The sequence below is a fragment of the Athene noctua genome, chromosome 8 (assembly GCF_965140245.1).
Source record: "Athene noctua chromosome 8, bAthNoc1.hap1.1, whole genome shotgun sequence".
In the NCBI taxonomy this organism is placed as follows: Eukaryota; Metazoa; Chordata; class Aves; order Strigiformes; family Strigidae; genus Athene; species Athene noctua.
In genome coordinates this window covers 29,796,802-29,824,377 of record NC_134044.1, presented here as the reverse complement: position 1 = coordinate 29,824,377, position 27,576 = coordinate 29,796,802, and the positions used below count along the sequence as shown (strand labels likewise).

General features: G+C 48.4%; 3 protein-coding genes across 6 annotated transcripts in view; 1 reads left to right on the top strand and 2 right to left on the bottom strand.

Annotated features, from left to right (window-relative positions):
• MED12L (mediator complex subunit 12L) overlaps positions 1-27,576 on the top strand; it is a 134,459-nt gene that overhangs the window by 78,240 nt on the left and 28,643 nt on the right. For all 4 annotated transcript variants that reach the window (XM_074912727.1, XM_074912725.1, XM_074912726.1 and 1 more), the window contains 10 exons: positions 14,880-15,027; positions 15,564-15,682; positions 16,842-16,985; positions 17,525-17,688; positions 18,116-18,247; positions 20,763-20,990; positions 23,330-23,471; positions 24,243-24,363; positions 25,269-25,370; positions 27,042-27,155. In XM_074912727.1, the coding sequence (XP_074768828.1) occupies positions 14,880-15,027; positions 15,564-15,682; positions 16,842-16,985; positions 17,525-17,688; positions 18,116-18,247; positions 20,763-20,990; positions 23,330-23,471; positions 24,243-24,363; positions 25,269-25,370; positions 27,042-27,155 (1,414 nt within the window). The remainder of the gene's footprint in view (positions 1-14,879; positions 15,028-15,563; positions 15,683-16,841; positions 16,986-17,524; positions 17,689-18,115; positions 18,248-20,762; positions 20,991-23,329; positions 23,472-24,242; positions 24,364-25,268; positions 25,371-27,041; positions 27,156-27,576) is intronic.
• Positions 7,319-8,350, bottom strand: P2RY13 (purinergic receptor P2Y13). Its single transcript, XM_074912434.1, has one exon. It carries the CDS (start codon positions 8,348-8,350, stop codon positions 7,319-7,321), a length of 1,032 nt encoding a protein of 343 aa, XP_074768535.1.
• Positions 11,250-19,641, bottom strand: P2RY12 (purinergic receptor P2Y12). The gene is made up of 3 exons (XM_074912728.1): positions 19,397-19,641; positions 13,797-14,046; positions 11,250-12,512 (listed from the first exon to the last, which is right to left on the bottom strand). The coding sequence occupies exons 1-3, from the start codon at positions 19,453-19,455 to the stop codon at positions 11,469-11,471; spliced, it is 1,353 nt and encodes a 450-aa protein (XP_074768829.1). The 5' UTR covers positions 19,456-19,641; the 3' UTR covers positions 11,250-11,468.

The window sequence follows — 27,576 nt, the reverse complement described above, 5'->3', positions numbered from 1 at the left end:
TGAGAGTGTTTCTTGCGATAAGGTGGTTAAATAAACCATCTCTGGAAGTAAGCTTTTCTGCTTCCTATGGCTTTTTTTACGATACCTGATCAGAGAGTCAGAATTCCCCTGGCCAGGAGCAACTGGAGCAACTGGCTTTCTCATTCCTGGGAATGACTCACATGCCAGGGTAGTGAGCGCCGCGCTCCCGCTCACTTCCTGGCTCCGCAGCTCTGGGGCGCCCGGGACGCAGACGGTGATTCACCTGGGAGCTGGGTTAGTGCCTGTCGGAGGCAGCAGCCTTCGTGCAGGGAGACGTTGTGAACAGTCCGAGTCGTGTTTTACAGCAGCCGTGCCCGTGCCTTTCGGGGAGCGCAGCTTTGTCTTCAGGGGGAACGCGAATTTAATGTGATACTGAAAATCCCGTGCTGGATAGGTGCCAATATCTGCCAACTGAGATGATCATCTCAATTATTAATTTGACTATATTTAGACATATTTAATGTTGTGCTTTGAACAGATCCTCTCTTCTAAATAGCGTGTAGGATGAAAGCAAAATGTGAAGTCTGTAACTAAATATTTCAGCTAGAACGCCTAGCCTGTCGGATTCCTGCGTGCCCTTCCCTGCCGTGGCGCTCGTTACCACGAGACTGACCGTCAGCCCCTGACTCCTGCAGTCCTGCTGCCGGGGGTCCTGGCTGTACACACATTTAGAGTAAGTTAATTTAGTGCCTGAAAAGCGCTGAAATAATCATGACAGTAGCTATATCAGAACACAGTTTTGTTTTGTTTTGGTAGAGGATGAAGTGGTTAATTTCCCATTTCTGCAATCTTCTTAAAAAGAAAGCCAAAATATATTTCCCCCATTAAATCTTCAGGAGAAAAGAAAAAAATAATGCTACAAGAGCAATGGCTGCCAAGTCACTCTTCTCGGACTTCTCGTTCTGCTCCACCTGGACTTCTCCATACACATTTTCTTATTTTTTTTCAAAGACCCGAGTGACTGAATCCCCAGCCCCCCTCTTCTGGGGCTGGACAGCCTTCTGCACGGGTGTCCCATGAGGCGCTAGAGCTGGAGCAGGACCCACGAGCTGCCTCCCCGTGGTGGTGGACGGCTTCTCCTGGCCCTGTGTCCAGGGCAGCCCTGTGCTAATTTCCACGTTTTTGCTAGCGGGCAGACTGTAAAATTCTCACTTGCCTCGGGACCTCTCCCAATCAGGTACAGTCCCTGACGGGGGGAGACTTCTGGCACGGCTCATCTTTGAAGACCAGCTTTTGCAAGGCAAACCAGAAAATGCAAAGGAAGCCGGCAGGAACAAATGTTATACTTGTGTTGTGTCTTTTCAGCTGCCAAACTGATCTCAGGAGCTGAGTATTCTGAAGTGAAGCAATGGTCCCTGTCACACGGACGTGCTGGCGTGCGTACGTTGCGTCCCCCGAGGGGGGAGAAGGTTGTTCTGCAGTTGGGGAGAGGGGAATTGTTGGGGTCTCTGCCTCTCTCAGACCTTGCGTGTGGCTATGTAGGGCAGCGTGTGCTGGCCACCAGCTCACCTCCTTCAGCTGTCCCTGGCGCTCCAGCGCTTGGCAGCTGCTTCTGTTTTGTTCCCCTCTCAACTGCTCATCCTTCTGTTTTTCCTTCTGATCTTCGGGGTTACCCTCCGTGGCTTTTACTCGTTCTCCACCCTAAGGCTACGTGTGGTGATCCGTTCTCAGTTCCGAGTGGAGGCCGTGTGGGCCAGGAGCACCTGCCTGACTGCGGGTCAGCGGGCTGCGCCTCCGGGGCGAGGAGTCCTTTGCTCCGTTCAGTGGAGGCCTGGTTCTGCCCGGGGAGGTACCGGGCTGTTTGTTTTGCCCTTTCTGCCATGGCTTTGCGGCCGCCCGGAGGCTCCAGAGCTGTGAGCATCTGCCTTTGTGCATCGCGCTCTGGACGGGCCTCGTTCAATGAGCTCCTCGGTTGACTTTTGGCGTGGTCTGGTTTTGGCATCAGAATTCCTCAGAGGGGCAGAGACTTCACAGCTCAGGCACCCAAGGAAGCGTCTGCGCCGTGTTGCTGTGCACGGAGCATCCCCCTGCCAGCCCCTCTGCCGGCCCACGCCGGCTCCTCGCCCCGTTGGTGAACAGCAGTGCCCTGCGCCAGCGCCTCAGCCACCCCGGAGCCCCAGTGCCGAAGCTGAGGGCTGGAGGCAGATCTGCAGATTGATCATAAACAGCAGTTTTAACCCGAAATCTGAAGGTTACACTCTTGGCTTGTGTTTTGCACAAGAGCCCGCGCTCCCCAGCCGGGAGCTGCATCCCCGGTGCTGGGCCGGGCTCTGGCCCCAGGGGTGCTGGCGGCCGCCTCCGCCCCTCGGGGCTGGGTCCGGCGCGGTTGGGTGGGCGCTGCAGCCCTCGGGCACCTCTGATCCGGGTGTCCTCTTGGACTGGGTCTGAGAACAGTGCTGCAGGATGTGTTGTGGGGAAGAAGGGAGGAAATGACAAGTGAAAACTGGGATCTTTAAAAAATATAATTTAACTTCTTACAGACCCAAGCATTTAATAGTTGGTACTCTGTGAATGAGAACACATTCCAAAGTCTGTGTGTTAACTATGGTCAAATAATAAACAGATGAATAAATTTTATATGAGAATGGATTTTTTTTGTTTGTTTTTTGGACGTGGTGCAATGGCACGCAAACTTTTCTTTAAAATCTCTGTGTTTTCTATATTGGTAAAACTTAATGGATTAGAAACCACTGTCATGGCATCCCCTAGCAGGCTTTTGATTCAGGTGTGTTGTTTGGCTGTTCTCAGGCTGGAGCAAGTCAGGACTAGCATCTGCATGAAAAGGAAATGCCATGGAGCTTGTCGTAAAAACAGCGCGAAAGAAATGTGAAGCTCTGATGTAAAGAAAAGCTGGAAGCTAAGCTGTAACTTCACTATTGTTCATGTTATTTAAAGGTTGGATTTCCCTTTTTTGTATTCTGGTGATTAGAGAGCAGTTCTCAGGTTTCATAAGAGCCTGAACAACGTTATTACAACAATTATTGTGTTGCTTCATGTTAAAACTCCTTTACTATCATATTTAGCAATATTTTTAAAGCAGATTAGCCACCTGGATAATATACGAGACTGGCTGTTTTTTTGTTTTAAACATAGGAAGGAGGTGGGATGATGAGAGCTTGCGACACTGGGATGATTCCTGCAGGTGTGCAAGATGGAGGTGCTTTTGTCAGTGGAAGTGTCCCGGAAGGGTCTGACACTTCCCCTCTGCTTAGTGGTTTACTCTGATCACTGCTTTGATGGCTGTCACTAGAAGGGGAAGATGGAGGAAAGGAATTAATTAAGAGCTGACTTTTAAAAAGCTCATTCCTTTTTTCCTGTACCCTCGAGCTCCTGGCATGATGTGATCGGTGACCCGAGGTTCACGCCTTGGCTGGCTGATCCTGTCCACAGGCTTAGGGCTGCTCCATGCCTTCGGCTTTCCCGCGCAGCCTGCTGCCTCCGCGTGTCCATGTCGTCCTGTGGGCAGCATCTTGGCTGCTCAGCTCTTATTCATCATGCAGATTGTTGTTTTGCACTACTAATTAATTGAAGTACTGTCGTATGTTCGGGTACTCTTCTGAGTTCTCGGAGTAGTAGGAGCCTCGATGGAGGGATGTGTATCGCTGTGCTGGAGAGTCAGGATGCGTATGAAGTGCAGGATTTGTCTTTAGGCATTCAGGAATGAGCCTGCTGTCCCTCGGAGGAGAGGCAGTCTGGTACAAAATCTGGAAGGCTCGATGATGCGTCTGTTAGGTAAAGGTATCCTCTATTTCGTTTTTCTGAAACACGAGTAAAACAAAAAATACAAAGAAATATTTGTAAGCCTTTGTGTACCCTAATAAGATTGATTTCCTACAAAACTCGACTGCTTAGTGCCCTTTAGTTCCCCTTTTGGGAACCCAGCAACCTGTAAAATGTTTAGAATAAGTGTCAGTAGTTTCCGTGTGAATCCTGGACCACAGAAACCTGGAATAGGGTTCATTTGTCAGAACAAGTTTAAGGCCTGGTGCCAGTTTTCCAGTTTCTAGGTTGTCTGTTGCTTCTGCTCTGGAGCGTAGCGAAGCCGAGCGAATGAACGTTTGGCTGCAGAAGGGAGAAGCCCAGCTGCTGCCTGTGGTGGGGACGGGCCCGAGGCAGCCGTGCGTGTGTGCGCTGCCTGCTGTGGCCACTGCGAGACAGGAGTGTCAGCACCAGCCTTTTCAAGTGAAGTTGGGAGAAAAATCAGATTTGGAAAAAAGGTGACTGCTCTATTGAATACACTGGAAGACTTTACTGAATTACATGAATTCCTTGGCGGTGCTAAAGAAATCTGGAGAGCCCAGAGGAGCAGCTTTCTGCGCTTTGGGGCTGATGGCTCCCTCGTCTCTGAGGGGACTCTGTTCTCAAAGCACGTCTCTGTTTTGGTCAGGTGTAAAACACAAAGTGTTGCTTTGGCCATTTTTTTTTGAGCCTTGAAAAGCAGAGACCTAAACTTTGAGGCTTTTTAACTGTGATGTTTCATACTTCCATCTAGAGGCAGGGATCTGGAAACTTGCAGAAAAAAGTGCAAAATCCCACATGTTGGAATTTAGGGGACACTTTTTTCTGTAAGTGGATCAACCAGATGCCCTATCCTTGCAGTCACCTTGCCTTTCTCTGCTGCAGGGTTTGGTAACTCTGCCTGCCTTTTACCTCCCTGAGAAGCAGCAGCTGAAAAGCAGATGATTAAGACTCCTCTGAAACCTTTGGCACACCCCTTATTTAAGGAGCAACTCGGCCCATTTTGCGGTTACACCCACCCTTACACGCAGGCTCTTCGCTGCGGGTGCTGCCAGCGCGGGTTTGTGCGTGGCGTTCAATGAGCCTTGTAGTAAAAGCAGTAGAGATGAGAAAAAAACCCCCAAACTTCCACAGTGGAATAAGTTTTTCCTTCTTCAGCATTTTCATAGTTTTTCACTGTTACATGGCATCTTTTATGTTACTGTCTTTCTGTGTAATAACCCCTAAAATGGGCCAGAGTTCCACCTTTAAATGCAGAGCTGGATGTAAGCGTGTGCTGAGAGTCCTGCGGGGCTCCCTGTTGCTGTGCTGGGGCGATTCACTGGGGAGATGGGGGCCTGGGCTGCAAAGCTTCCTGCTGAGTTTGTCCCTAATATACGCAGAGCTCAGGAACGTGGATTTCTGCGGCACCTGCCTGGTGGAAGATTGCAGCTGATTTACAAACTGTCTTCTCCTGATGTTTAGCTCTGGTCCCTACATACTGCGCTGTGCCAACAGGCTGAGGGAAACATTCTCAGGCTCCTCACACCTTTCCTTAAGCAGTTGCTAAAGTGGTGACTATCTTAGCAGCTAAGAATTCAATATACTTACTTTTACTTAAAGTAGCCAAGTTAATCCTGTTAAATGCTATATGTGTGTGGGGGAGAGAGGAACTAATTCCTGAATAGCATTTAATCCTGAGAGGAGGATACAGTCGGAGAAAACGTTGATTTACAGGGAAGTCTGGAACCAGCTGGAAGCTGATTGGGGATTAGCTGGGTTTCCAGTTGTCAGAGGGTGTCAGAGGCTCGGAAAGTGTGCTGCATGCCTGGCGGAGAAGACACGGCCAGTGGGAATTGCTAAGTAAGACACACATCTACCTGCGTGGCAGAGGCTGGGGAATCCCACAGGCAGATGTCATTAATGCACAGTAATCTAAAACCAGCTTGAAAACATCAGGCTGTGTGGAGCAAGCAACCTGCGTGATGATATTAGGCTGCTGTAAATATTTAATTTCTAAAAATAGCAACCCAGTGGTGATTAAAGTGCCTGGCAGGTGTAAGAAGGCACAAAGAGCAGGAGAGCTTGGGAGGAAGGGAAGGGTGCTGAAAGGGGATGTGACCCCTCTCTTGGGAAGGTGCTGGGGGGACCCTCACCCTTCAGCTCGGAGTGTCCCAGAGCAGCGGGAGGCGAGTGTCGGGGTGCAGTGGGTGGTCACAGCAGCAGGGCGCTGATGGAGGGTTGTGGGGCTGTGCCCGAGGCCCGTGGTGCGGGGCAGTCCCGGGGACCGGGCGGTGTGTCGGGGGCGAGCGGTGGTGGGAACGTGCTGCTGGGGAAGCGGGGAGGCACCGCTGAGGGCTCAGCTCGGGTTAGCGGGCTTTTTAATATGCTTTGTGAAGTTGGGGTCAGTAAACGGCTGGTATCTCCTTTGCCTCTTAAAACAGTGAAACAAATTCTGGGGTTTTGGACTGACAAGCAGCTTCCCTTTAGGCACGGGTGGTTTGGGTTTCCCGTGTGGGACAGCTGAGGAGAGCTCAGCCGGGGCGGGTCTGGATGGGGAGGGCTCGGCAGCCTCGCTTGCTGCCTTCTCTTTGCTCGTTGTTGGGACCAGGAAGGGTGAACATGCCACCAAGGGGGATGTTTCTGGGTGTTCTCTGCGGGCAAGCAGTAGGGTGGGGACAAATGCTGCTGGCCCGGGGTGCCCTTTGCAGGGAAAGTAGCCCTGGGTCTGCTGGCTGGGACGAGGAGCGTGTGCTGGGGGGTCCTGGGCTGCTGCCACCTGCGTCCTCCCCCGAAGTCCCCGTTGGGAGGGGAGAGGGAGGATGGTGCAACGGTGTGGGCAGTGGGAAAGAATTACACGGGTGAGAGGCGGGGAGGGGTGGGGAGGGACCGTGTCCTCCTTCCCGCTGACAAGCACGGTTCCTCCTCTTCCCTGACACCCAGCCTAAGGATTACTGATATGTGAACTCAACAGTTCTGGGTTTTAATCCCAAATAAAGCTAAATTGCCCTTAGAAGCAGCCACAGTCAGTAAGCTGCTTAAATCTTAACAAGCAGGGGTTTTTGTTTAAGGCGGATAGAATTATTCTGTGGATAAGTGTATGAGGGTATTATGTTATTATATGGAATTTTAATTCATAGGCTGCAGACTGTCTGTGTTCTGTCAGGTGGACGCGATGCAGTGAGCAAGTCAGCAGAGCCTCTGTTCTCGTCAGCTTTGCAGAGCCAGCGCAGCAGCGGAAGGCTGCAAACCGCTCTTGTTAATTTTATGTCTCATCGATGGCATTTTTATGTTCTTGGGGCTGTGAAGTGGCCCGAGTGACTCGAGGTAACGGCGGCCTCCGTGGTGTGAGCGCCACGGCACCGTGGCTGGGGGCAGCGGCGGTGGGTCGGGGCCGCGCTTGGAGCGACGGCTTTTTGCCTACAAAGGCTGAGCAGCATAAATAGGGAGATCTGTTGTGCCGCCTTTATTACATATTAATATTACAGTACAACCACCCTCTCATTTTCTACAGGAGTAAACCAAATTATTTCTGAACGTCTCTATGAATACAGAGGCTGTAGGACACGAAGCCACAGAATCAGGGATCGGTGGCAGATGTTCGCGTGTCCAGTTCAGTTTTTGGGTTCGTATGAACTGTTTTCTGAAATGTCTTCACTCCCCTGCGTAGCAGCTTTTCCACAAAGGGTTTGCACAAGAACATGTATATCAGGGGGTCCATGCAGACGTTTGTGGCAGCCAGCCACAGCGTGCTCTCTTTCGCAATGAAGAGTTGGCTCTGCAGACGGCAATCCATCCGGGCTGCGGTCTGACTCAGGGTGTAGGGGACCCTGCTGAAATGAAACGGGGCAAAGCACAGGAAAAACACAGTAAAAATGATGAATACTTTCCCCTTGACCCTTTGTTCACTTTTGTTGTCTTTCTTCTGTGTTTTTATGTAAGACTCATAGACCTTTTTGGCAATAATTACATAAAATAGGAACATGAGGATGAGAACAGTCCAGAAGATGATCTGACAGATATAATTGACAGCCTCGTGCCATTTGAGCCCGAAGTAGTTCTTCAATGAGGCACACTTCTTCACGGAGTGGGGCGTTGCTTTCTTGTTTGACAGGATCATGTTGGGCAGGGAGAGAGCAAAGAAGAAGAGCCAGACCAGACCCGCAAGGATCTTTGCTGAGGTCAGGTTTTGCACCCAGAACTTCCCAAAAGGTCTCACAATCTTGAGAAATCTGTCAAAAGCAATGAGGCCGAGCAGCACTATGCTGATATACATGGTGTCATAAAATACCACGGCTGAGAAGCGACAGACAAAGGCTTTGAGTTGCCATGGTCCCAGGCCAGAGTCCGTCAGGATTTTCAGAGGAAGCATCAGGGTCATTATAAAATCAGAAACCAAGATATTTTTCAGGTAGACAATGAAAGTCGATGTGCTCGGAACCTGGAAGAAAGCCCAGAAAGCCAGGCTGTTCAGTGTGAGTCCCAGAAGGAAGATGAGTGTGTACAGCGCTGGGAAGACGAGGCGGGTGACGGCGGTGTCTCGGGGGCACGGTGCAGAGGGGGGTGCTCCGCTGGAGTTACTGACAGTGCTCTCGTTTGCAAAGTCTCCCATTGTTCGAAATAGACTTGGGTGAAAAGGAGAGGGAAAACATAAACCATAACATTCTGTATTTAAAATTACACATGCCTTACAGTGACTGGCAGGTTTACACAAATAAACACAGAACCTGAACGTGCATTAAATAGACCAACTGATCTCTCATCTAGTTCATAGAAAATCTGAATCTTTGCGTAAGTTGCAGTTGTTTGCATACTAATGTCTAATGAAGAGTTAAGATGATACATATTCAGTATGGAGGCCTAAGGTAATCGAGCAGCAAGGTGTCACAGCAGATTGCCTAGAGCACTGCTTGTCTTTACATGGAAATGCATTTTACCGTAGAACAGAAATCTTACAGTTGTGGCCCAAAAGCAAAGTGCTTCCAGGGAAGCGACTTCTGGTATTTCTCACCGAGCACACACCATCTTTCCCTTCTCAGCACAGATTTAAAATCATTCTCAAGATCAGACGCGCACCGCTGGTTATCAGCCTCTTGCATCTGACAGCAGCCGAGCGTGTGCCCCGTCCCAGCCCGCGAGCGGTACCTGAGCAGGCCTGGCAGCGGGGGCTTCAGAGGGGGCTCCTGGGGGTGCTCCGGGTCACCGCTGCTCCTCTGCTGACAGAACCCACGAGCAAAGTATTAGGAATGGGGAAATGTGTAGAAAGATGAGACTTTCTGTTGGTGTGGTGCGCTGTTTCCTTCCTTGTTTTCACGTGCTCCCTGAGTTAGTTACCATGTTTGCTGTGGCTTTTCCCTCTTCCTCTGGCTCTCTGTCAGGCAGTGCTCCACCTGCTCCTGGACTAGCACAGACAAGAATGACTGGATCCATTGAGACGGGAACGTTTTCTGGCTCTTTTGTGTGGGGCAGACCTGATGGCACCTACTGTGCCATTATGATTTGGCCCCTGTAGAGAGGTGGGATGAGCAAACGCAGAGCGTTTCCCGACAGTTTTCCAGGATAATCCTCAGATGCAGCTCTGAGTTCTCGTCTGTGTGTGTGAACTCCCCTGCTCTGGACAGCACTCGTCGTCATCAAATGTGTGACCAGAAAGTCTGCTCAGAGCCACCCTTACCATGGGTTACTTGGCTACAGAGTCACCTGCACCGACACATTCAGAAACTGCCCTCCCCCTGGAGCCTGTTCATATCCACACATGAACCTGAGCCTGACTTCTCATCTCCCGAGCGGGATTTGTGGTTTATTTTGGTGTTGGCGTAGCCAGGTGGTGCAGCGTGCTGGTTACAGCCACTCCTGGCTCTGGCAGAAGCTGCTGCTACTGCAGGGTGTGCTGTGTGTTTATTGCGTGTGTGTCAGGTGTAATGTTGGAATTGAGTGCATTTCTCTGTCAAGAACTTTCTTGTATCAGTTTAGCTGAGACGTGTGATTTGTCTCGTATTTTCCTGCCGGCTGACGCGAGGTGGGGTGCTGGCTCCTCGCTTGCTGCCGTGTGGGAGGCCGTCCCTCTGGGGGCAGGCACGGATTGCTTTTTGAGGGTCTGGGGCTGCCTAAGTTTGTGCTTGAGTATCTACATGTTGGTTAATGTCGGTGTGCTTTGCGTGTCGGCGGTGAACGGCCGGCAGAGAGTACGGAGCCTGGAGGATGGCCGGGTCACCCTCGCTGTGGTCATCAGCGTGACACGTCCCAGCAGCCTGAGCCCGCTTCTGTTCAGCCACCGAGGGCTCTGTAGAACCGAGATAGAGGGGCTGGTGCTCCCACAGCTTCCCAGCTGTTCGCCTGGCGCTGCTCCCGGCTGCACGAGGGGGTACGAAGTGCCTCCCCGTGCCCCACCCGTGGCAGCTCTGTGCGGGTGGCAGCAGTGTCTCTTGCCTGAAGAGCCCATCGGCCGGGAGGAGCCGCTGCCAGGTCATTGCCACTCTGTCCCCACGGGGGTGGGAGCGGGGCATCTCAGCCTCCCTGCCGGGGCCAGCTGGAGCTGGTGGTGTAACCCCGCTCTGACTGTGGGCACTGTGGCGAGGTGCCGGCATAAGCAGCAGACAAAACATTTTGTAAATATTGAATTCATTCAGGCAGGTTATGAGAGATGCATAAACTCTAAGGCTGAGAGCCCAAGTGAGAACTGTCTTTTAACTTTTTAGGAAATTGGGTATAAAACCACCCAGTGCCCTGCCAGGCTCAGTTAAGGGGAGATGGGCAACAGCTTGTGGCAGGACCGAGCTCTTGCCTGGTGAGGAAACATGCTTCTGAACTGGAGCTGTTCTGCAGTGATAAGAAATGAACCGTAAGTTATTACAGTAGCCTAGGATCTTTTCCATATCTGGTTGTTATGATGCTTGAAAATGTTATGTACCTGAAAAGACTTCCCTGGGTTTTTTTCAACTTTTCCAAATGAAAAAGAGGAAGGGGTTAAATTTTTTGTATAGTACAGAAGAGGTGCTCTTAATAATCAGTAATGATTTTACCATAAATCAATTTTTTCCCCAAGATCTAAGTATTATGTAAATTAAGTCTGTATCTTTTCTAATATAATATACTGTTCTCCATCAAAGTGCACATTTTTGTTTATTCATATAGTAAGGTGAAGTATTTGAAGAGTTAGCTCACATCAAGATACGCGTCATTATGAAATAATTTCCTCTGATGTACAACTGTTAACTATTGGTCAGTGGATGAAGGGTTGCAAGCATATAATGAGATAAGCAAAATGTTACTCTGTTACCAAAAATCTGCACAGACAAACAGCTTATCTACATATGTCCTATATTTCTGCTAACTCCCCTCTATTTAAGAAAACACAGTTAGTGTGGATTTTATTTGCATTTCCCAGATCTTGTGTTGTAATGGACTTTACTCTGGCCTAAGTTTAAGCCATTTCTGCAAAATCTTTGCAGGTAATAATCTCATCTATAGTGTTACAAGACACTTTTAATTTTTTTCTTACAGTTCCTACTATAAGTTCAAACTTTTTCCTAGCAGTTCTGACAGGGTGGAGGCTGGGATCCGATCCTGCTCTTGTTTTATTCAGGATGGTTCCAGGGTGCTTGTGCTTCATTGGTAGGACAATTTCTAAAAAAGCCGGTGACATTCTAGGTATTCTTCCTCAGGATTCGTGCTGCTACTGCCGCCAATAAATGCATGTGGCCAAGAAGGGGTGTGGGTGGTTCTTAGCTCTAGAGTGGTGTCTCGTCCGTGTCATCGCCTTCGTTCTGCTCTTTCAGCTGTGCTCTGAGTACTGAGGGTGCCGTGTGCTTGCGCAGCATGTCTAGCAAGGACTTTCTGAAGGATTTGCAAAGGAAAAAGTATATGAATGGATCGAGGCAAGCGTTGAGCGATGTCAGCCACAGCGTGCTCTCCTTCAGGTAAAACAGGGTGTTCTGGGCAGAGCACTGGAAGACGTCTCTCGTTTGGCTCAATGTGTAGGGGATTCTGGTGAAGTGGAACGGCACAAAACAGATAAAGAACACTGCGATAATGATGAAAACCTTCAGATTTACAGTCTTTTTGGATGCCTTTCCCGTGCATCTTGTCCTTTTATAGGATTTGTACAGTTCCTTACTTATGAGTATGTAGCATACAACTATGACTGCTAAATTAACCCAGAAGATAAGTTGACAAATATAGTTTACAATTTCATGCCAGACTAAGCCAAACTCAGATTTCAAGAGAGCACACTTTTTTACATTCTTAGACGTTTTCTCCTTGTTTGATAGAATCATGTTGGGTAATGAAAGAGCAAACATGAATATCCAGATTGCCATGGACAGGATCTTGGCACCTAACAGTTTCCTTGGTGTTGATGTTCTGAATGGCGAAGCGGCTTTCCGATAGCGATCGATAGTTATTAGACCAAGAAACAAAATGCTAATGTACATGGTGAAGTAAAATACGACCTGGGTGACCTGGCAGACAAATCCCCTCAGTACCCATGATACCAACTTTGCATCGCTAAGGATTTTAAATGGAAAAGTCAAGATCATGAGGAAGTCAGAAATGACAGTGTTCTTGAGGAAGATGATGAAATTGGATTTACTGGATACTTTAAAAAAGACCCACATTGCCAGGCCGTTCATGGTGATGCCCACCAGGAACAGAATTGTATAAAGCAGAGGAAAAATGACTTGGCTGATTTTGTTATCGCTGGTGCAGTTGCTGTCGTTTCCAGAGTAGCTGATGTTGGTTGTGGCTTTCATTTGCACTTTGTCTTTTCCCCCTCCCTGTGAAAACAAAAAAGAAAAAAATGAAATAGTGAGTTATATCTGTCATGAGACTTCTTTTTAGTCCATGTTTAATTTTTGCGTTGGGAACATTTCTTTGGGGATTTTGACTGCTGTAGGTTGTGTTTTATTTTACCCAGGATGTCAGATTTCTACAGAAGAGCACTAGATGTAGCCATGTTTGTAAGGTGGCCTGCTTTGACCTTCTGGGACTGAAATGCTGAGGTCACCTTCCATCCACCCCCCTGAGCTTGCCCCTTTTTACCATCTTTCTGCTTGGCGAGCTGTCTGTCTCTCCCAGTGGTGTTATTTCAGCCTCAGTTTTGGTTGTCCTTGAGGCTGATCTCTGCCTTCCCCTCCCTGCCCCTGCTCACACCCTGGCAATAGCTGCTCACAGGCCGCTGCTGTTTCACCCGGGTGCTCCAGGGGTGGAGGTGGCACCCCACAAAGTCACTGTTTGTTGCTTCCAAGGGGAAGAAGGTGCAAGAGGAGCAGCAGCTGCTTTTCAGCCCTACACCTTAGCACGGGGACAGCTCACGGTGCCTGTTACTTGGGCAGTTACACATTGCCAGCAGTCTGAAGTTACCTGTAGCTCTGTTTATGTGGGTGTTCGTGTAGACCTTTACTTTTAGTTTGACAGTTTATCCCATCATTTTCCTAAATCATTTGCTTTACCGCTGCCATGTTGCAAATAAATCTAAACGGTCAGTGCCCCGAGCCCGCAGGCAGGAGCTGCGCGGGCGCTGCAGCCCCCGGTGCTCAGCAGCGAGCACCCTCCTGAAGCGGGTGCCGAGGCCCCTGCGTGGCCCCTCCGAGCCCCCTCCTGCTGCGAAACCGAGCGATGCTGCGCGGTTGGCACCCACCGGGCTGGCCGCAGGGGCTGGGCTGGCACCCGCGGCTTAGTCCCCAGCCCTTGGTCAGGTCAGACCAGGTCAGGTCAGGTCAGACCAGGTGGCCTGGGAGAGCCGGGCGGGTGCCGGGGGGTGGGTGTTGCATTGCAGAAGGAGCGAGGCGTGGTGGTGCCGCTGCGAACGCGCCGTATTTCTGTGTGAGCTCTGCCTTTGTAAAATAACGCGCGTGGGGAGTCGGTGCTTTGTCAGCCGATGCCCAAACTTCCCTGACCGCTTCCTTACAGAGCCTCAAAGCTTTATTTCTATCTGCAAGATAGCAATAGATCGGCTTATGCGTGAAGCGTGGGACCTCCTGAGCTGCCAAGTCTAAGCCCAGTGAAATACACGTTCCCCCAGCGTGCGGTCAGACCCCCGCAGCCCGGAGCGGGGTTACCGTGGCGTGCGGAGCGAGGCTGGCTGCTCGGGAGCTGGCGCTGCTGGCCCGGCCTCGGCGGTTCCTCCAGCCCTTCACCACGGAGCAGGCGGCAGCGGTCAGGCGCGGGTGCCCGGGCGCAGGCGGGGGCTGGAGGAGCAGCTCTGCATCCCGGGCCGAGACAGACCTTCCTGGGGCGCCGCGGAGCTTTCTGAGCCGGGACAGCTGCAGACTCCAGGTGACCCTCGCAGCGCTTCTGCTTTTCTTTCCTCTGGAAGAAAGAGAGAAACAGATCTATTTACAATAATTAGAGGGCCACTTCCTGCTTCTGACGTTCTAACAACAGGATCACTATTTTTAAAAGACAGCATGTGTTTTGTCAGACTGGGCGACTTTTCTGAGCGTTGTTTCGGTCCTGTCTGCTACCTTCTTGCCTTGTGATTCTTCAGTGTTATTTTTGTACACAGCCTTCTTTTTTGAAAACTTGTTAAGTAGTTGGAAGAAGTAGTGGTTGGTTAGTTTGGAGGAGGTAAGTATATTACTGAACAAAATCTTTATGCTTTATATGACTTGCAGAGCAGTGCTGCAAGTTTTAAGTTATATACAGTGCATCAGTATTATATGTTATAGTAAAAGACTAAATATAACCAGTTACAATTCAAATCAACAAGACATATTTCAGTTTCTTTGGGATGTGCAAAATAGGAATTTAGGAGTTGGGCTGCATCTTTTTTTCCATGGACTTGTACATAATAAGAGAAATGTCACACAGTTTCTAAACATCTGTCTTCTGTTTACTGATCTGCCACTGACTGTCGCTCCAGGGGACAGTTAGGAGGGTCACCCCTCTGCATCCTCAGACTGTCCCGACAGATACATACAGAATTCATAATATCAGGTGCCCCTTCCCCCCCACTGTGTTTTTACCCTGCTCTTCAGTGATTTCATTTGGCAGTGTTTCCTCCACACGGACAACCCCAGGAGATGCTTCTCGTGGCACAGAGTTGGTTATTGTTTATCGCAGTCTGGGCTGCGTGAGCTGTGTTTCTGCAGATGGGTGCAGAAAAAAAGAAAAGAGACTTCACTCGTGTCTGGTCTTTTCAGGATGAATCTTCAAGTCACGAGTGTAACCAGCGCATGATTCTCCTGTACGGTGTCGGCAAGGAGCGTGATGAGGCGAGGCATCAGCTGAAGAAGATTACCAAAGACATCCTCAAAATTCTGAATAAGAAGAGTACGACAGAAATGAGTGGTAAATGCTTTAACGCTGCTGTGGGTGGCCTGTGGCAGGGGTGAGGGGGCTGTGAGGGTCAGTGCATTGTCTGGAGCCGTGTGTTGATCACGTCCTTTGGCTCTTGGCCCCCGGCAGCGGTGCGTGAGGTGCCGCCCGAGCCGGCCTGTCCCACGCTGCCGCCACGCAGAGTCCTGCGCCTGGAGCCCGCTGTAGCCGCTGGGCTGCCAGTGCTGCCGTGGACTGCACCCCCGGGGGGAGACTCGGGGCTGCCGCTGGTGCACGCTCCTGCCCTCCCACAGAAGCTGAGGCTGCTCCTCAGCCTGTCTCGGGGGTCACCGTTTTGCACGGGAATAACCTCGAAGTAGCTTTGGTATCGTTACACTCTGTGGCACACAGTTGTCCCAAACACAGTGGGAAACTGAGGCAGGCAGGGTTTTATGTAGGCATGAGTAAAGCTTATGAAGATTTTGATTACCTTTTAAACCAGTAATAATGCAAAACTGCTAAGGCTCTGTTAAATATAAAATGACCAATATAATTTTTTGTCTGTTAAGTTGGGGATGAAGGGCAAAAAGCCAGGAAGACCAGACAAGAAGCATTTCCAACCCTAGAGACCGTGTTCACGAAACTACAGCAACTGTCCTATTTTGATCAACATCAGGTGACATCTCAGGTACTTCCCCTGTGTAAAATCGCAGCCTTGCACACTCTGCTCTACAGATACCAAATAGGAAGCAAATCGAGGCTTTTGGGACTGTTTTGTATAGACCAAGAATTTTTGGTACACTGCTTTAAAGGCGAGAGGAAAAAATGCTGCTTTGGTGTTCTAAAACACCGGCTTCCCTGGATATTTGGGTGTTTGGCTGGTTTGTTTGGGGGGTTTTGTTAGTTTGTTTTGGTGTTTGGTTGGTTTGTTTGTTTTGCAAGAAGCTTTCTGGATTATTACAGATGTCATGATTTTGTAATGAAAAATTCGAAATAAATTTACATAAATTTCCCTTAACAGCTTCGTTTAGGGCTCGTTGCTAATTGAGGTACTTATTAGCCAATCTCTTGCATGTGTGTAAGGTGTGTTATGAAGGACAGTGAACAATCCTGGGGTTTGTGCAACAAACCGAGTGTCTCAGAGAAGCTGGTGGATAATTCAGTTTGTTCTTTTCTGGATATTTGGATTTATAGCCTTTATTGATACAAAGCTGTATCAGTGGCTGACTGGAGAACATAAGTAATATGTTTTAAATGACAAGCCCAGTTTTTCTGGTTTATATTAGGACTTGTAAATGTGCAAATATATCAGGATTTAATCACTTTACCAGGTGTTACTGTTTTAAAGTCTATTTTAATAACCAGAGGCTAGCATAAAAAGCAAACTGAGAGAGCTACATGTTTGATACTTAATTTATGACACCTATTTGGGTCTGGTCTTTTGAATGATTTATGACAGGTTTTGTTTGCAGGATAACGTGTGGTTAATTATCTGAAAACCATCAATAAAAAAATCACAATGCAGTAAGATGAAAGGGAAAACGATTTAGCCTCTTTTTAAAAGTCAAATACTCCACAGAATAAAAATCAGTATTGTAGGTGTCAAGAACAGTTTGACTCTCAGCTGTAAAGCAGCAGAACAGCATTTTCTATGTTGTCAGTTTTGAAAATAAAACAGCATTACGACTAGGATAGAGGAATAGATGTGCTCACGCATGGTTCGTTAGTGCTTTTGTCTGCAAAATGCTGCCACTTGCTATTACCTCATATAAAACAGGGGTTTTGGAGCAGGGATGTATCTGAGAAGCCCTTGTCACTGTATGACTTCTCCACATTTGTTTTCACAGATCTCCAGTAACGTTCTGGAGCAGATAACTAGTTTTGCCTCAGGAACATCCTACCACCTTCCCTTGGCTCACCACATACAGCTGATCTTTGATCTCATGGAGCCAGCACTGAATATCAATGGGCTTATAGACTTTGCAATACAGGTAAACAGGGTTCATTTTTGGGGGCGTTATGTCAGGAGAAAGCTGTGATACGTTTTCTGTAAAAACAGAAAAAACCTGAGAGCCAGACTGCAAATTCTCCCGATCTGCTGCCGTGCGCTTTCATCTGTTTCTGTTTTCTGAGCTCTGAGTGCCACCTGCTTCCCCTTCTGTTTCACTTTGACAGTTATGGAGAATCAATAGACGCATTTTATTTTAAAATCTTTCAAAATTAATAAAATTCTGGATTATTTTAGCAGGAAGTACTTTAGGATGGGCTTCCCTGTTTCAGGCTGAACGATTGTATTGCACAGTAAAGCGCCTGGGTGCCAGAAGTGCTGTGTATCTGAAGAGCAGTTCTGAGGGACATTTCTGATACTTTAACAGTTTATTTTGCTCCTTTTTCCCCTGTTCTGTAGTAAGGAATTTCATTTTTGTTTGCCGTACAGTTTTTCTTTAATGTATTTTTCTTTTTGCACGTATTTTACGTGTTTAACTTGGCGGTGCTGTTGAGTTTGTGATGTCTGTGTGTGCGTTCCCAGCTGCTGAACGAGCTGAGCGTTGTGGAGGCAGAGCTGCTGCTGAAGTCCTCCAGCCTGGCCGGGAGCTACACCACGGGGCTCTGCGTCTGCATCGTGGCCGTGCTGCGGCGTTACCACGCCTGCCTCATCCTCAACGCGGAGCAAACCGCCCAAGTCTTTGAAGGGTTCGTGGCAGCTGCGGTTTTCCAGAAAGATGTATTTTTTGGTGTTCTCTCTTAAGCAAAAACTGCCTCGGGGTTGAGGTAGCGAGGCCGGCTGTGGCCCCGCTGTTGGAAGGCCACCAGGGAGCAGGGCTGAGGGCAGCGGGTGGCTCCCACTGCTGGGGCTGGCAGGACACACGCTGATCTTCATCGGGAAGAGGGGGGAGTTGCGTGTCTTTGATTTTTCTGCCCCCTCGCCCCATTCCGCCCTGGGCTCCCCGAGTGCCTCCGTGTCCTCTCCTCCCTGGGACCCCAAAGCTGGCGAGCCCCCTCAGGCTGCAGAGCCAGGCCTGTCTTTGCAGTGCCCAGGGAGCGGAGGGGTTTCCGTGAGCTCGAGCAGCACGAGGCGCCTTCCTGGGGTGTGTTGGAACGAAGGGTTTGACTTTTGCAGGTTGTGCGGGGTGGTAAAGCACGTCGTCAATCCCTCGGAGTGTTCCTCCCCAGAAAGGTGTATCTTAGCTTACCTCTATGATCTCTACGTGTCCTGCAGTCACCTGAGAAGCAAGTTTGGAGACCTTTTCAGGTGGGTGCTAGTGGGATTTTTCTCAGCGCTGCCTGGCCTGCTGCAGGCTGCGCTGGTTTCAGCCCGGTTGCTGTCCGTGGAAAACACACCGCTGGCACTTTACTGTTACTGGGGCAGTTCCCTCGCCCGTGCCAGCGGCAGCGCAGGGTCCTGAGCTGCCGAAGTTGTATGTATGTAGTTGTATGTAGTACATACAACATTGGGTGGAAAAATAACAAAATCTTAGCTGACACAGCTGTAACAGACTATTAAATATTGCCTTTGATGTGGGGAGAGGCACAAACATGTTTGAGTTTGTGAAGTTTCAAGCTTGAATGTTCAGTTCCTTGATTTTTAAATTAAAAAAATATTTTAGGTACCCATGTGCTGTATTTTTCACTCTTACTTTTTAAAGGGGGAGTGGAAACCTGCCATATGCAAATATGCATCTTGTGAGACCTACAAACCACTTCAGTTACTGTTTCCCCTCCTAGTTTATATACCTGGGTTTGGTTTGCGTATTTCAGATTTGTGGTTTTCATTTCATAGGGAGCAGGAAAAGAGTTCTCAGTAATAATCTTAATACCTTAATAGGTTTGCAAACACATGGGAACAGCAGCATTTAATATGAGAAACACTAGGAAAAAGAAGTATGAAATATAGAACTACAGAAGTGTCTTAGCTGTATGTTCATTTTTCTGCTTAAAACCTAAAGTTCAGTTACACAATAAAAATTAACTTTTTAAATACTAATTAAAAAGTTAGTCGTTAATTTAAAAGACTAGTATTAATAACCTACAGTAGCAAATTAAAACATCATCTAGTAATACAGAGATATTTAAGCTAATAATTCTTATATTAAATACATGTTATACAGCATGTGATTTGAATCCCCTCTTTTTCAGACAAGCGCAGTTAGAAAGTCTCTGAAAACTGGTAATAATATTTCTGTATACATTTCTTTAAACAGCTGTGTATAAGGTGATAGTGCTACGCTCGTTTCCTTCTTGGCTGCCTTGTTACAACTGAAACAAAACCAAAAGCAGTTGCTGTACACGGCAATATTTTAGCCCCTTTTTAGCACGCTCTAAGTCCAGCTGTTTCTCTCTCTCTGTCAGTTTGAAGCGACGGTAACGGACAGTTCAGAAACGTTCAGATTTAGAGCCTTACCTCCCGTGTATCGCAGTGCTTCGTGTGGGGCTGCTGCTCTCCCCTGCAGGGTTTCTCATGACCGGGGTTTGCTAAGTGAGCTGCATGTTTGGCTTTAGTATGCCTGGTATAGTTCAGTTGCATTCACTAAACTTCCTTTTTTAAAATCATTCCTTCACTTTTTTTTTTTTTTTTTTTTAAAATCTTATCTTCTGACCACTCCCCCAGCATTACTTCTTGTGCAAGTACAGTTTCAGAGGCCGCTTTGCTCACATTTTGTATCGTTTGGGTTTTGGACCCTCCTGTGGCCCGTGCGGTGAGCGCAGGTGGCTGCTGCTATGACAGTGTCAGGGACCTGCGTGTGCCCCCGGTGCCCCTTTACTACTGCCTGAGGTTTGAGCCGGCGGGTATTTGTTTTCCACTGGTTGGGTTTTTCCTTTGCTGTTACACTGGCTGTTAGAGCAAAGGGTTAACGTCAGTCGTGACCCTTCTTGTAGTTCAGTTATCCTGCTCATGGAGCATCCCAGCCCAGTGCCCCTTCCAGGCAGCACAGAGCCTCCCCTGTCCTGTCCTCCGGGGGCTGGTGGGCTTCTAAAACATTCCAAAGGTTTCATCTATTTTAAGTTAATTTCAGTGAATAGATTTTCTCAGTAATGGGAAGTCTTCCCAGTTGGGATAATTAGTGAAGTTCATCCATGTGGATGTTTCCAGCTGTGGTATAAGACCCACAGCTTGAGACCAACACTCCTTAGAACATTTTGCATGTGGAATTAGCATTCTTCACTAGCACCTTTTTTCCACCCAGATAAAGCCAACTAACATAGAGGTATTCCTAGCCTGGAACATTTTGTGACCTTTTGTCATAATTATTAATGTCAAAAAATGACCTTTAATTGTCTTTTCTCTGTTTACTGATTTCAGGAGGTTGTCTGTTATGTCACATTATTGCCAAACGTAGAGTTTTTAGTTTAGATAAATTTTCTTGTTTTCCATAACTAATTCTTCTCACCAGCACTGCAGTTCACTGTGTCACAGCACATAAAGGGGGAGCAGCGTTGTGAAGTGCTGTTACAGTTGGCTGTAGGGGTGTCTGGTGCTCCAGAAGGCCATTGCTAGTAAGGAAGGAACGGCTGGTCCTTGCCAACTGCTCACAGCTTCGGTCACAGAAACGTCATAGAAACGATGTGGAAACCTGAGACTGTGCAGGAAAACTTGAATGAAATTGATGTATCAGCCTTGTTTTCTGGTAGATGATCCTTATCAGAAATGAGTTTGAACATGTGTAGAGTGGTGACCAAACGAGGATTTTCTAATCCCACACGGTATGTTCAACAGTGCTCTTGCAAAGTACATTTTTTGGCAACTCTCTCTTTTTTTTGGTCCTCAGTAGTGCCTGTTCTAAGGTGAAGCAAACAATATACAGCAATGTTCAGCCTTCAAATTCCAATTTACTGTGGGACCCAGAGTTCATGCTAGATTTTATTGAGAATCCTTCTGCTCACAGCATTAACTACTCAATGCTGGGCAAGATCCTGAGCGATAACGCGGCCAACCGCTACAGCTTTGTCTGCAACGCGCTGATGAACGTGTGCATGGGGCACCAGGATGCGGGCAGGTAAGGCCGGCCTGGAGGCATAGGCTGTAGATGAGGCTTCCTTTCATGCTTTTGCTTGGCGTCTTTTTTACAATTGTTTTCATTCATTACTCTTTCTGGTTGCTGACAATGTATTGAGGAAGTTTCAGCTGGGTTACTTCACAAACTCAATCTGCGTAATCTGGCGATAGGGAGTGACAAGTAGAAAGTCCTCCCTGTAAGACAGGCAGCCAGCTCTGGTACAGCGGTTGTGCCGCTTCAGACAGAACCGCTTGGCACGATCTTTGCTCCTTAGAAGCCTGTAAATGAGGGACAGTTCTGCATTGGGTCATTTCCTTCTTCTGATACAGTCGGTGTTTAATTTATTAAATGTGTAATTTATTTATTATGGACTTCATCTTCGTAGGTAATATGTAGATTTTTCCAAACCATTTTTTTAAAGTATTAAAATGTTTTTTTCAAGTGTTATTTATTGCATAGAATCTACCAGAGCACACCAGAGCAGCCTGGGTGTCCCGGGGCGCAGCCCGAGGCGCGAGCGCTGGCCCCGCGCTCTCTGGCTGTTGCGGCCTCCTGACACCGGCGGGCGCTGGCTCTGCCCCGTCAGGTGGAGCTTGGCTCTGACCCAGCGGGACACTTAGTGATCTTAAGTCTATGTTAGATCTCAGATGATCTCAAGCTACTGACAAGAAGTATAGTGAAGAACCCTTGCAGGAAAACAACATCAGTTAACAGCTTAACATCGGGTTTTACACTGACAGTGTTTTCTTTCGTAATTCAGATCTTCTGCTCTCAGTTGCTTCCTCCTTCCAGTGTGTAAGCACACAGACTCGGCTTTCTTGGGCAAACGTAGCACCGTAGTGTTGGAACTGTTTTACCCAGGTTTTCCATGCTGCAGAGTCTGTGACCTGGGGTGAGGTGGGCACCAGTTTTCGGATGTAGCCTTCACCCCTGCACCCCGCACCTTTATTGCTCTTACACAATCAAACCCACCAGAATCTGGTGTTCTTCTGATTCTGTTCTTTTATTAAGAAGTTCTTGGTCTTGACAGTTAGGCCTAGGTGCAGTAGTAGCTTTTTTTAAGGTTGCTGACAGATCACAAAACTCAAGGAAATTGTGGATTTTTTTTTCCTTTTCTGACTGACTCCCACCCAAAGTGTGTGCAGTTCCTGTATCCTTCTCCCTGTCCCCAGTGTGAAGCCATCTCTGAAATGTTCAGAGTGGGGCCAGAGGAGGCCACGGAGATGCTGGGGGGGCTGGAGCCCCCCTGTGAGGACAGGCTGGGAGAGTTGGGGGGTTCAGCTGGGGAAGAGAAGGCTCCGGGGAGACCTTAGAGCGGCCCCTCAGGGCTGAAAGGGGCTGCGGGAAAGGGGGGAGGGACTCGTCATCAGGGGGAGGGATAGGACAAGGGGGAACAGTTTTAAACTGACAGAGGGAGATTTAGATGAGATCTAAGGCAGAAATTCTCCCCTGTGAGGGGGGTGAGGCCCTGGCACAGGCTGCCCAGAGCAGCTGTGGCTGCCCCCTCCCTGGAAGGGTTCAAGGGCAGGTTGGACGGGGCTTTGGGCAACCCGGGCTGGTGGAAGGTGGCCCTGCCCGGGGCAGGGGGTGGCACTGGGTGGGCTTTGAGCTCCCTTCCAGCCCAAACCGTTCTGTGATTTTATGAAGTGTGGGGCATCCTTGGCGGAGCAGAGCAGCTGAGGGGAAGCAGTGTTGTAAGAGCAATAAAGGGGAACATCTAAATGTGGCCAAACGAGTTTCACTGTGAAACAGAGAAAAAATAACTTGCACTGGGATGAGTCAACTCCTCTTTGTTTTTTAAGATGTTACATAACCCTGAATCACACACCGACTCACACGTTACCCGGGGTGCGATCTGGAAGCCAGACTCCCTCGCAGCTCCGTGGCTCTGCTCTCGCAGGCAGCAGTGCCGGCCTGGCGCGGGCGGGGGCTCCCGCAGCGGAGGCAGCAGGGGCTGGGGGGAGGCACACACCCCCCCAGCTTCTGCCCGCAGGGATGGAGTGGGCCTGGAGGGGCCTGGGGGAGCGGCGGAGCGGGGCAGGGCTCTGGGGCGGGGGCTGCGGGGTCTGTCGCACGGGCAGGGTGCGGGGTGGGCTCTCACCAGACAAAGGCCCTGTGCGGCTCTGGGCTGGGGGATGCAAGTTACGGGGCACAGATCTCAGGTTTTTGCCCACAGCCGCATAACCCTGGGTTCTAGGCACGGCAGCGTGAGTACGTTTGGACATAAACCCCCAGCTTAAGTAGGGAAACACCAGTTCTGCCAAGCACTGATCTGCTTTGACCTAAATACTATCGACAGACTATCTTGCTTCTGTATTAGTTTTTCTCTTCTTTCCCAGAATTAACGACATAGCAAACCTCTGCGCGGAGCTGACGGCGTGCTGCACGGTGCTTAGCTCAGAGTGGTTAGGGGTTGTAAAAGCTCTTTGCTGCTCTTCAAATCATGTCTGGGGTTTCAATGATCTGCTCTGCAGTGTGGATGTAAGTTCAATATCTTCTGAAATACCTGTTACACTGATTTACCTAGCGTGGGCTTAGAGTTACGGGAAGGTTTTCACCCAGTACAAAACGTGGAGCACACATTTAGTCCTGTATCCATTGGAGTTTTCAAGGCTTTTAATAAGATCCCTGACTGATTTTTATTCTTTCCTACATCTTCAGGGTTAATGTTGAATTTGGGCAGTGCTTAGAGTTTTTTTCCCCTTTATTATGGAATTATACAGGATATCAGAGCTACTCTTTTTTCAAGACCCCGTTTTGGTGTTGGCTCTTAGGTTGTAGAAGGGGGGATACACTTTGCTGTTTCTTACTCACCTGGTGTAAGTTATTGTAGTCCTGGTAAAGTTAGCAGGTGACTGATGTTATCCAATATCTGATTCAATATATTTATCTATAGTTTGCTTACATATGCCTTTAGGAAGAGCGTGAAGCTGTGCACACTGGGGACACACTCTTGTCCTAAAGCTGAGGAATGAGCATTGTGATTATCTGTTTTTATAGGTTGATAAAGTTTTCTCAAGTTTTTATGAGACTAATGTTTTTTATTTCAGAATTAGTGGTATTTGAAATAGGTATTTGTTAAAGTTAAGTTAAGAGCTGTCAGTATTTGCCATAAAATGTTCGGGAAGTGTGTTAAAATGTAGAGACAAATGCTTGCGTATAGACATATTGCTGTTTATAATTAATTCCTTAGTAACCACAGCAGTGGTGTTGGCCCTGTTATGTGAGGCCTTGCAATGTTTTTCCTTCGAGGTGAGTGACCTGTCCTTCCATGATTCCCTGGCCACTTTCATTGCCATATTGATCGCCCGGCAGTGCTTTTCTCTGGAAGACGTGGTTCAGCACGTCGCCTTGCCTTCTCTTCTTGCCGCTGGTAAGGAAATGCAAAGAGAAACACTTAAAATTAAAAACTTAAGACTTGTTAAGGATTATTAGGAAGGATTTCTGTGCAGAAGGGGCTGTTGGGCATTGGAATGGGCTGCCCAGGGCAGGGGGGGAGTCCCTGGGATCCCTGGAGGGGTTGAAGAGTCGGGCTGAGCCAGCGCTGAGGGATCTGGGGGAGTTGGGAACGGTCATGGGGGGGGTCATGGTTGGCCTAGAGGAGCTCCAAGGGCTTTTCTAACCTGGATGGTTCCGGGGATCTGTGGATTCTCTGCTGACTGCGTAGGCAGCGTGCTGTGCCCCGTGCTCCCCTGCGAAGGCCAGGACGGTGCCTCCCGGCGCCCAGCGCGGTCGGAAGCCCCACGCTGGCAGGTGCTGTCGGAGCTGCTGAGGACGTGCTGTCCCCTGGTGCCCCACAGCCTGGCCTCCTGCTCCCAGCTCCCCCCTGCTCTCCGCTGTGTGCGCAGGCCTCTGCCACATCTGCTGGGGCTCTGCCTCTCCTCCTGGCAGCGTCTGCCCGACGCTGGGGTTTCCTCTCTGACCTCCTTGCCTTTGCCTCCAGCCCCAGACTGCTCTAGCTGTCGTCCTCTTTGCTGGCCACCTCACACATTTCTTTTCACTTCCTGCTTAGATTTGTGTTGCTTATTTGTGCTTTGACTGTCAAAAACATTTTAACTATGTATTCTCTTGTGCTATTAGTTAGGTCTCTTGCTTACCAAAAATCGTACTATTCTTTCCTGGTTTTTAACAACTCAAGGCCATAAATGCTGACTCCTGTTGATGAAATGATTGTATTCCCATTTAAAACGGGGCTATGAGGTGGAACATTTCCAGGCCTGCCCCTGGGACTCGTGAGGTCCTGGGCAGGTGCCTTATGTCACACCCCACCCTCCGTAGCCTGTGGAGATCCGGATGCCGAGCCCGGGGCGAGGATGACCTGTCGGCTACTCCTGCACCTCTTCAGGACACCCCAGGTCTGCCTCTTTCCCCAGGGAACAGGTAAGGTCCTGGCTGTCTGGTCCTTTCGGTTCAGAAAGTGAACCCGGGTGGCTTTTGATGGCTTCAGATTTCATGGGTGAAAATGTCCATAGTGCAAGTAGAAAGGACAGCCTGTTTAAAATTACGGATGTTCGCCAGTGAGAAGTTGATAGGTACCGTTCTTACTTGTTTGGGAAATGTTTTATGTACATGTGGAACTACAGAAGTTTGCTGAAAATTGTTATCAACACCTGGCCACCCAGGCATAGCATAATGTTGGCATAAAACTTAGCCATGCTAATTCTGCATCTTCAAAAAGAAAATGAAGTTTTAACACAGCGTCTGTGCACACTCTGTCAAAGAGGAGTGGGTTTAGGAGAACTGCTCCATCCTGACGGTTCTCATTTTGGTTTGGAACTTCACTGAAACAAGCATGTGAGCCTGGGACCTGTTAGTACTGGTTTTGTGCAGGTGCTGCTGTTGGCAGGACAGTCCTTCCCCTGTCCCACCCTCCTCTGTCCTGCGCGCTGCCGGGCAGTGACAGCTCCTGCAGTGGCCACCTCGCAGTGACGGAGAAACCAACAGGGAAACGCATCGTCCACTTTGGCAGAGATGGGGCTTTAGATAGGGTATAATAAAACATCTGGTCCGAGAGAGGAAACGTGAGGAAATTAGTTCTCAGGATGTATCAGTGTAGTCCTCTTTCCTGTTAAATTGGAATATTCTGTAGTCTGACCTGTGTGTGTTTGCCACAGACCAAAAGAGGAAGAAAAAGGGCAAGGAACAAGCACCTAAGAATTACAAGGAAACAAGCCCAGAAATAACCTTTGCTTTGACTCACAAGTATTTCAGCAAATTTGATGACAAGAGTATTTCTGTGGGAAAATGAAATGAAAGAAAAAAAGATTTCAGCTCTTAAATCGTGTCAAATTCTTCCATCTAAAAGTAGTAATAATTTATTTTTGGTCCAGAAATGAATGAGCTTTTGTTGCATATTTGAGCAAAACACGTAAGAGCTGTGAACAATACTCTCTGAGTAACAGAAACATGTCACACGATCCCAGGCTTCCCTAGAAAGAAAAGTGGGTTTGAATGGGTAGGAGAGGTCACGTCTGAACCCTAGGCAGTAGTGCAAACCAAACAACATGTGGCCACGTTACCGACTTTTCTTAGATATGGCTGTTAACCACCTCAGAAAGGTGGTAGATTCATCCTTTCTCCTTCCCTGCCTCCCTGTCTTTTGGTTTATCTTCTCCTGCAAGTCAGAAAAAGTACTCACTGGCTGCTTTTGCAGTCTGCCTCTGACCTGCAGCACTAGGCTTAACTATGCAGCAGGCGTTGATATTAAATAAATTGGTCTCATTTGTTTTGAAGACTAGGTGAGGGAGTAAATCTGTCAAGTCAAAACCAAAATACGCTTCAGTGTCTCCTTGTAGCTAAACTCTCTGTTTATGTGGACACAGGGAAATGACAGGCTTCTCTTTACATTTAAATGACCATAGCTTATTTTGATACTAATGCATCATGATCCTGTATCCCAGGGGATGACTTTAATGACTTACCTGTTGGTCCTTAGTTTCAATTTCAGAAAATTCAGTTCTTCATTCACTTACTGTACTTCTATAGCTGTTCTAGACAAGAAGGATTTTGTGCAGAGGAAATTTTCTACAAGATTTACTCTTCTTTCCACAGGGAAATTATTTCCTGGAATTCGTTCTTCTTGCGATCGTCACCTCTTGGCTGCGGCTCACAACAGTATAGAAGTGGGAGCTGTGTTTGCAGTCTTAAAAGCAATTTTGATGCTCGGTAAGATTATGCAGAGTCACATGTAATGTTTTTGCTGTGGTAAAAACCAGATTGTGCTAGTTCACTTCCCTGGGAATGCTCCTGGAAAAGGAAAACCCTGATGACGAGAAAAGTGTGGATGCTGTCGGTGTTCTGTAGCTGTGAGCAGCTTCCCCAGCAGGTCAAGAGGGGATTTTTCCCTGGGGAGTCAGGCCCGGCTGATGAGGCTTTAAGCAGATGTGGCTTTTGCACATTTTGACCCCTACCCCTGCCACCAAGTCCCAGTACGTTCCAAACTCAGGCAAGTCCCTCTCAAAGACAGAGAGGAAATATGGGCTCAGATAGTTTTTCCCGCCTTTGTCTGTGTTTTACCACAAACCACGTGTGTCTGTCATTGTGGAAGTTGTAAAAGAGTCGCCACTAAGCAACTCTCCGTGAATGA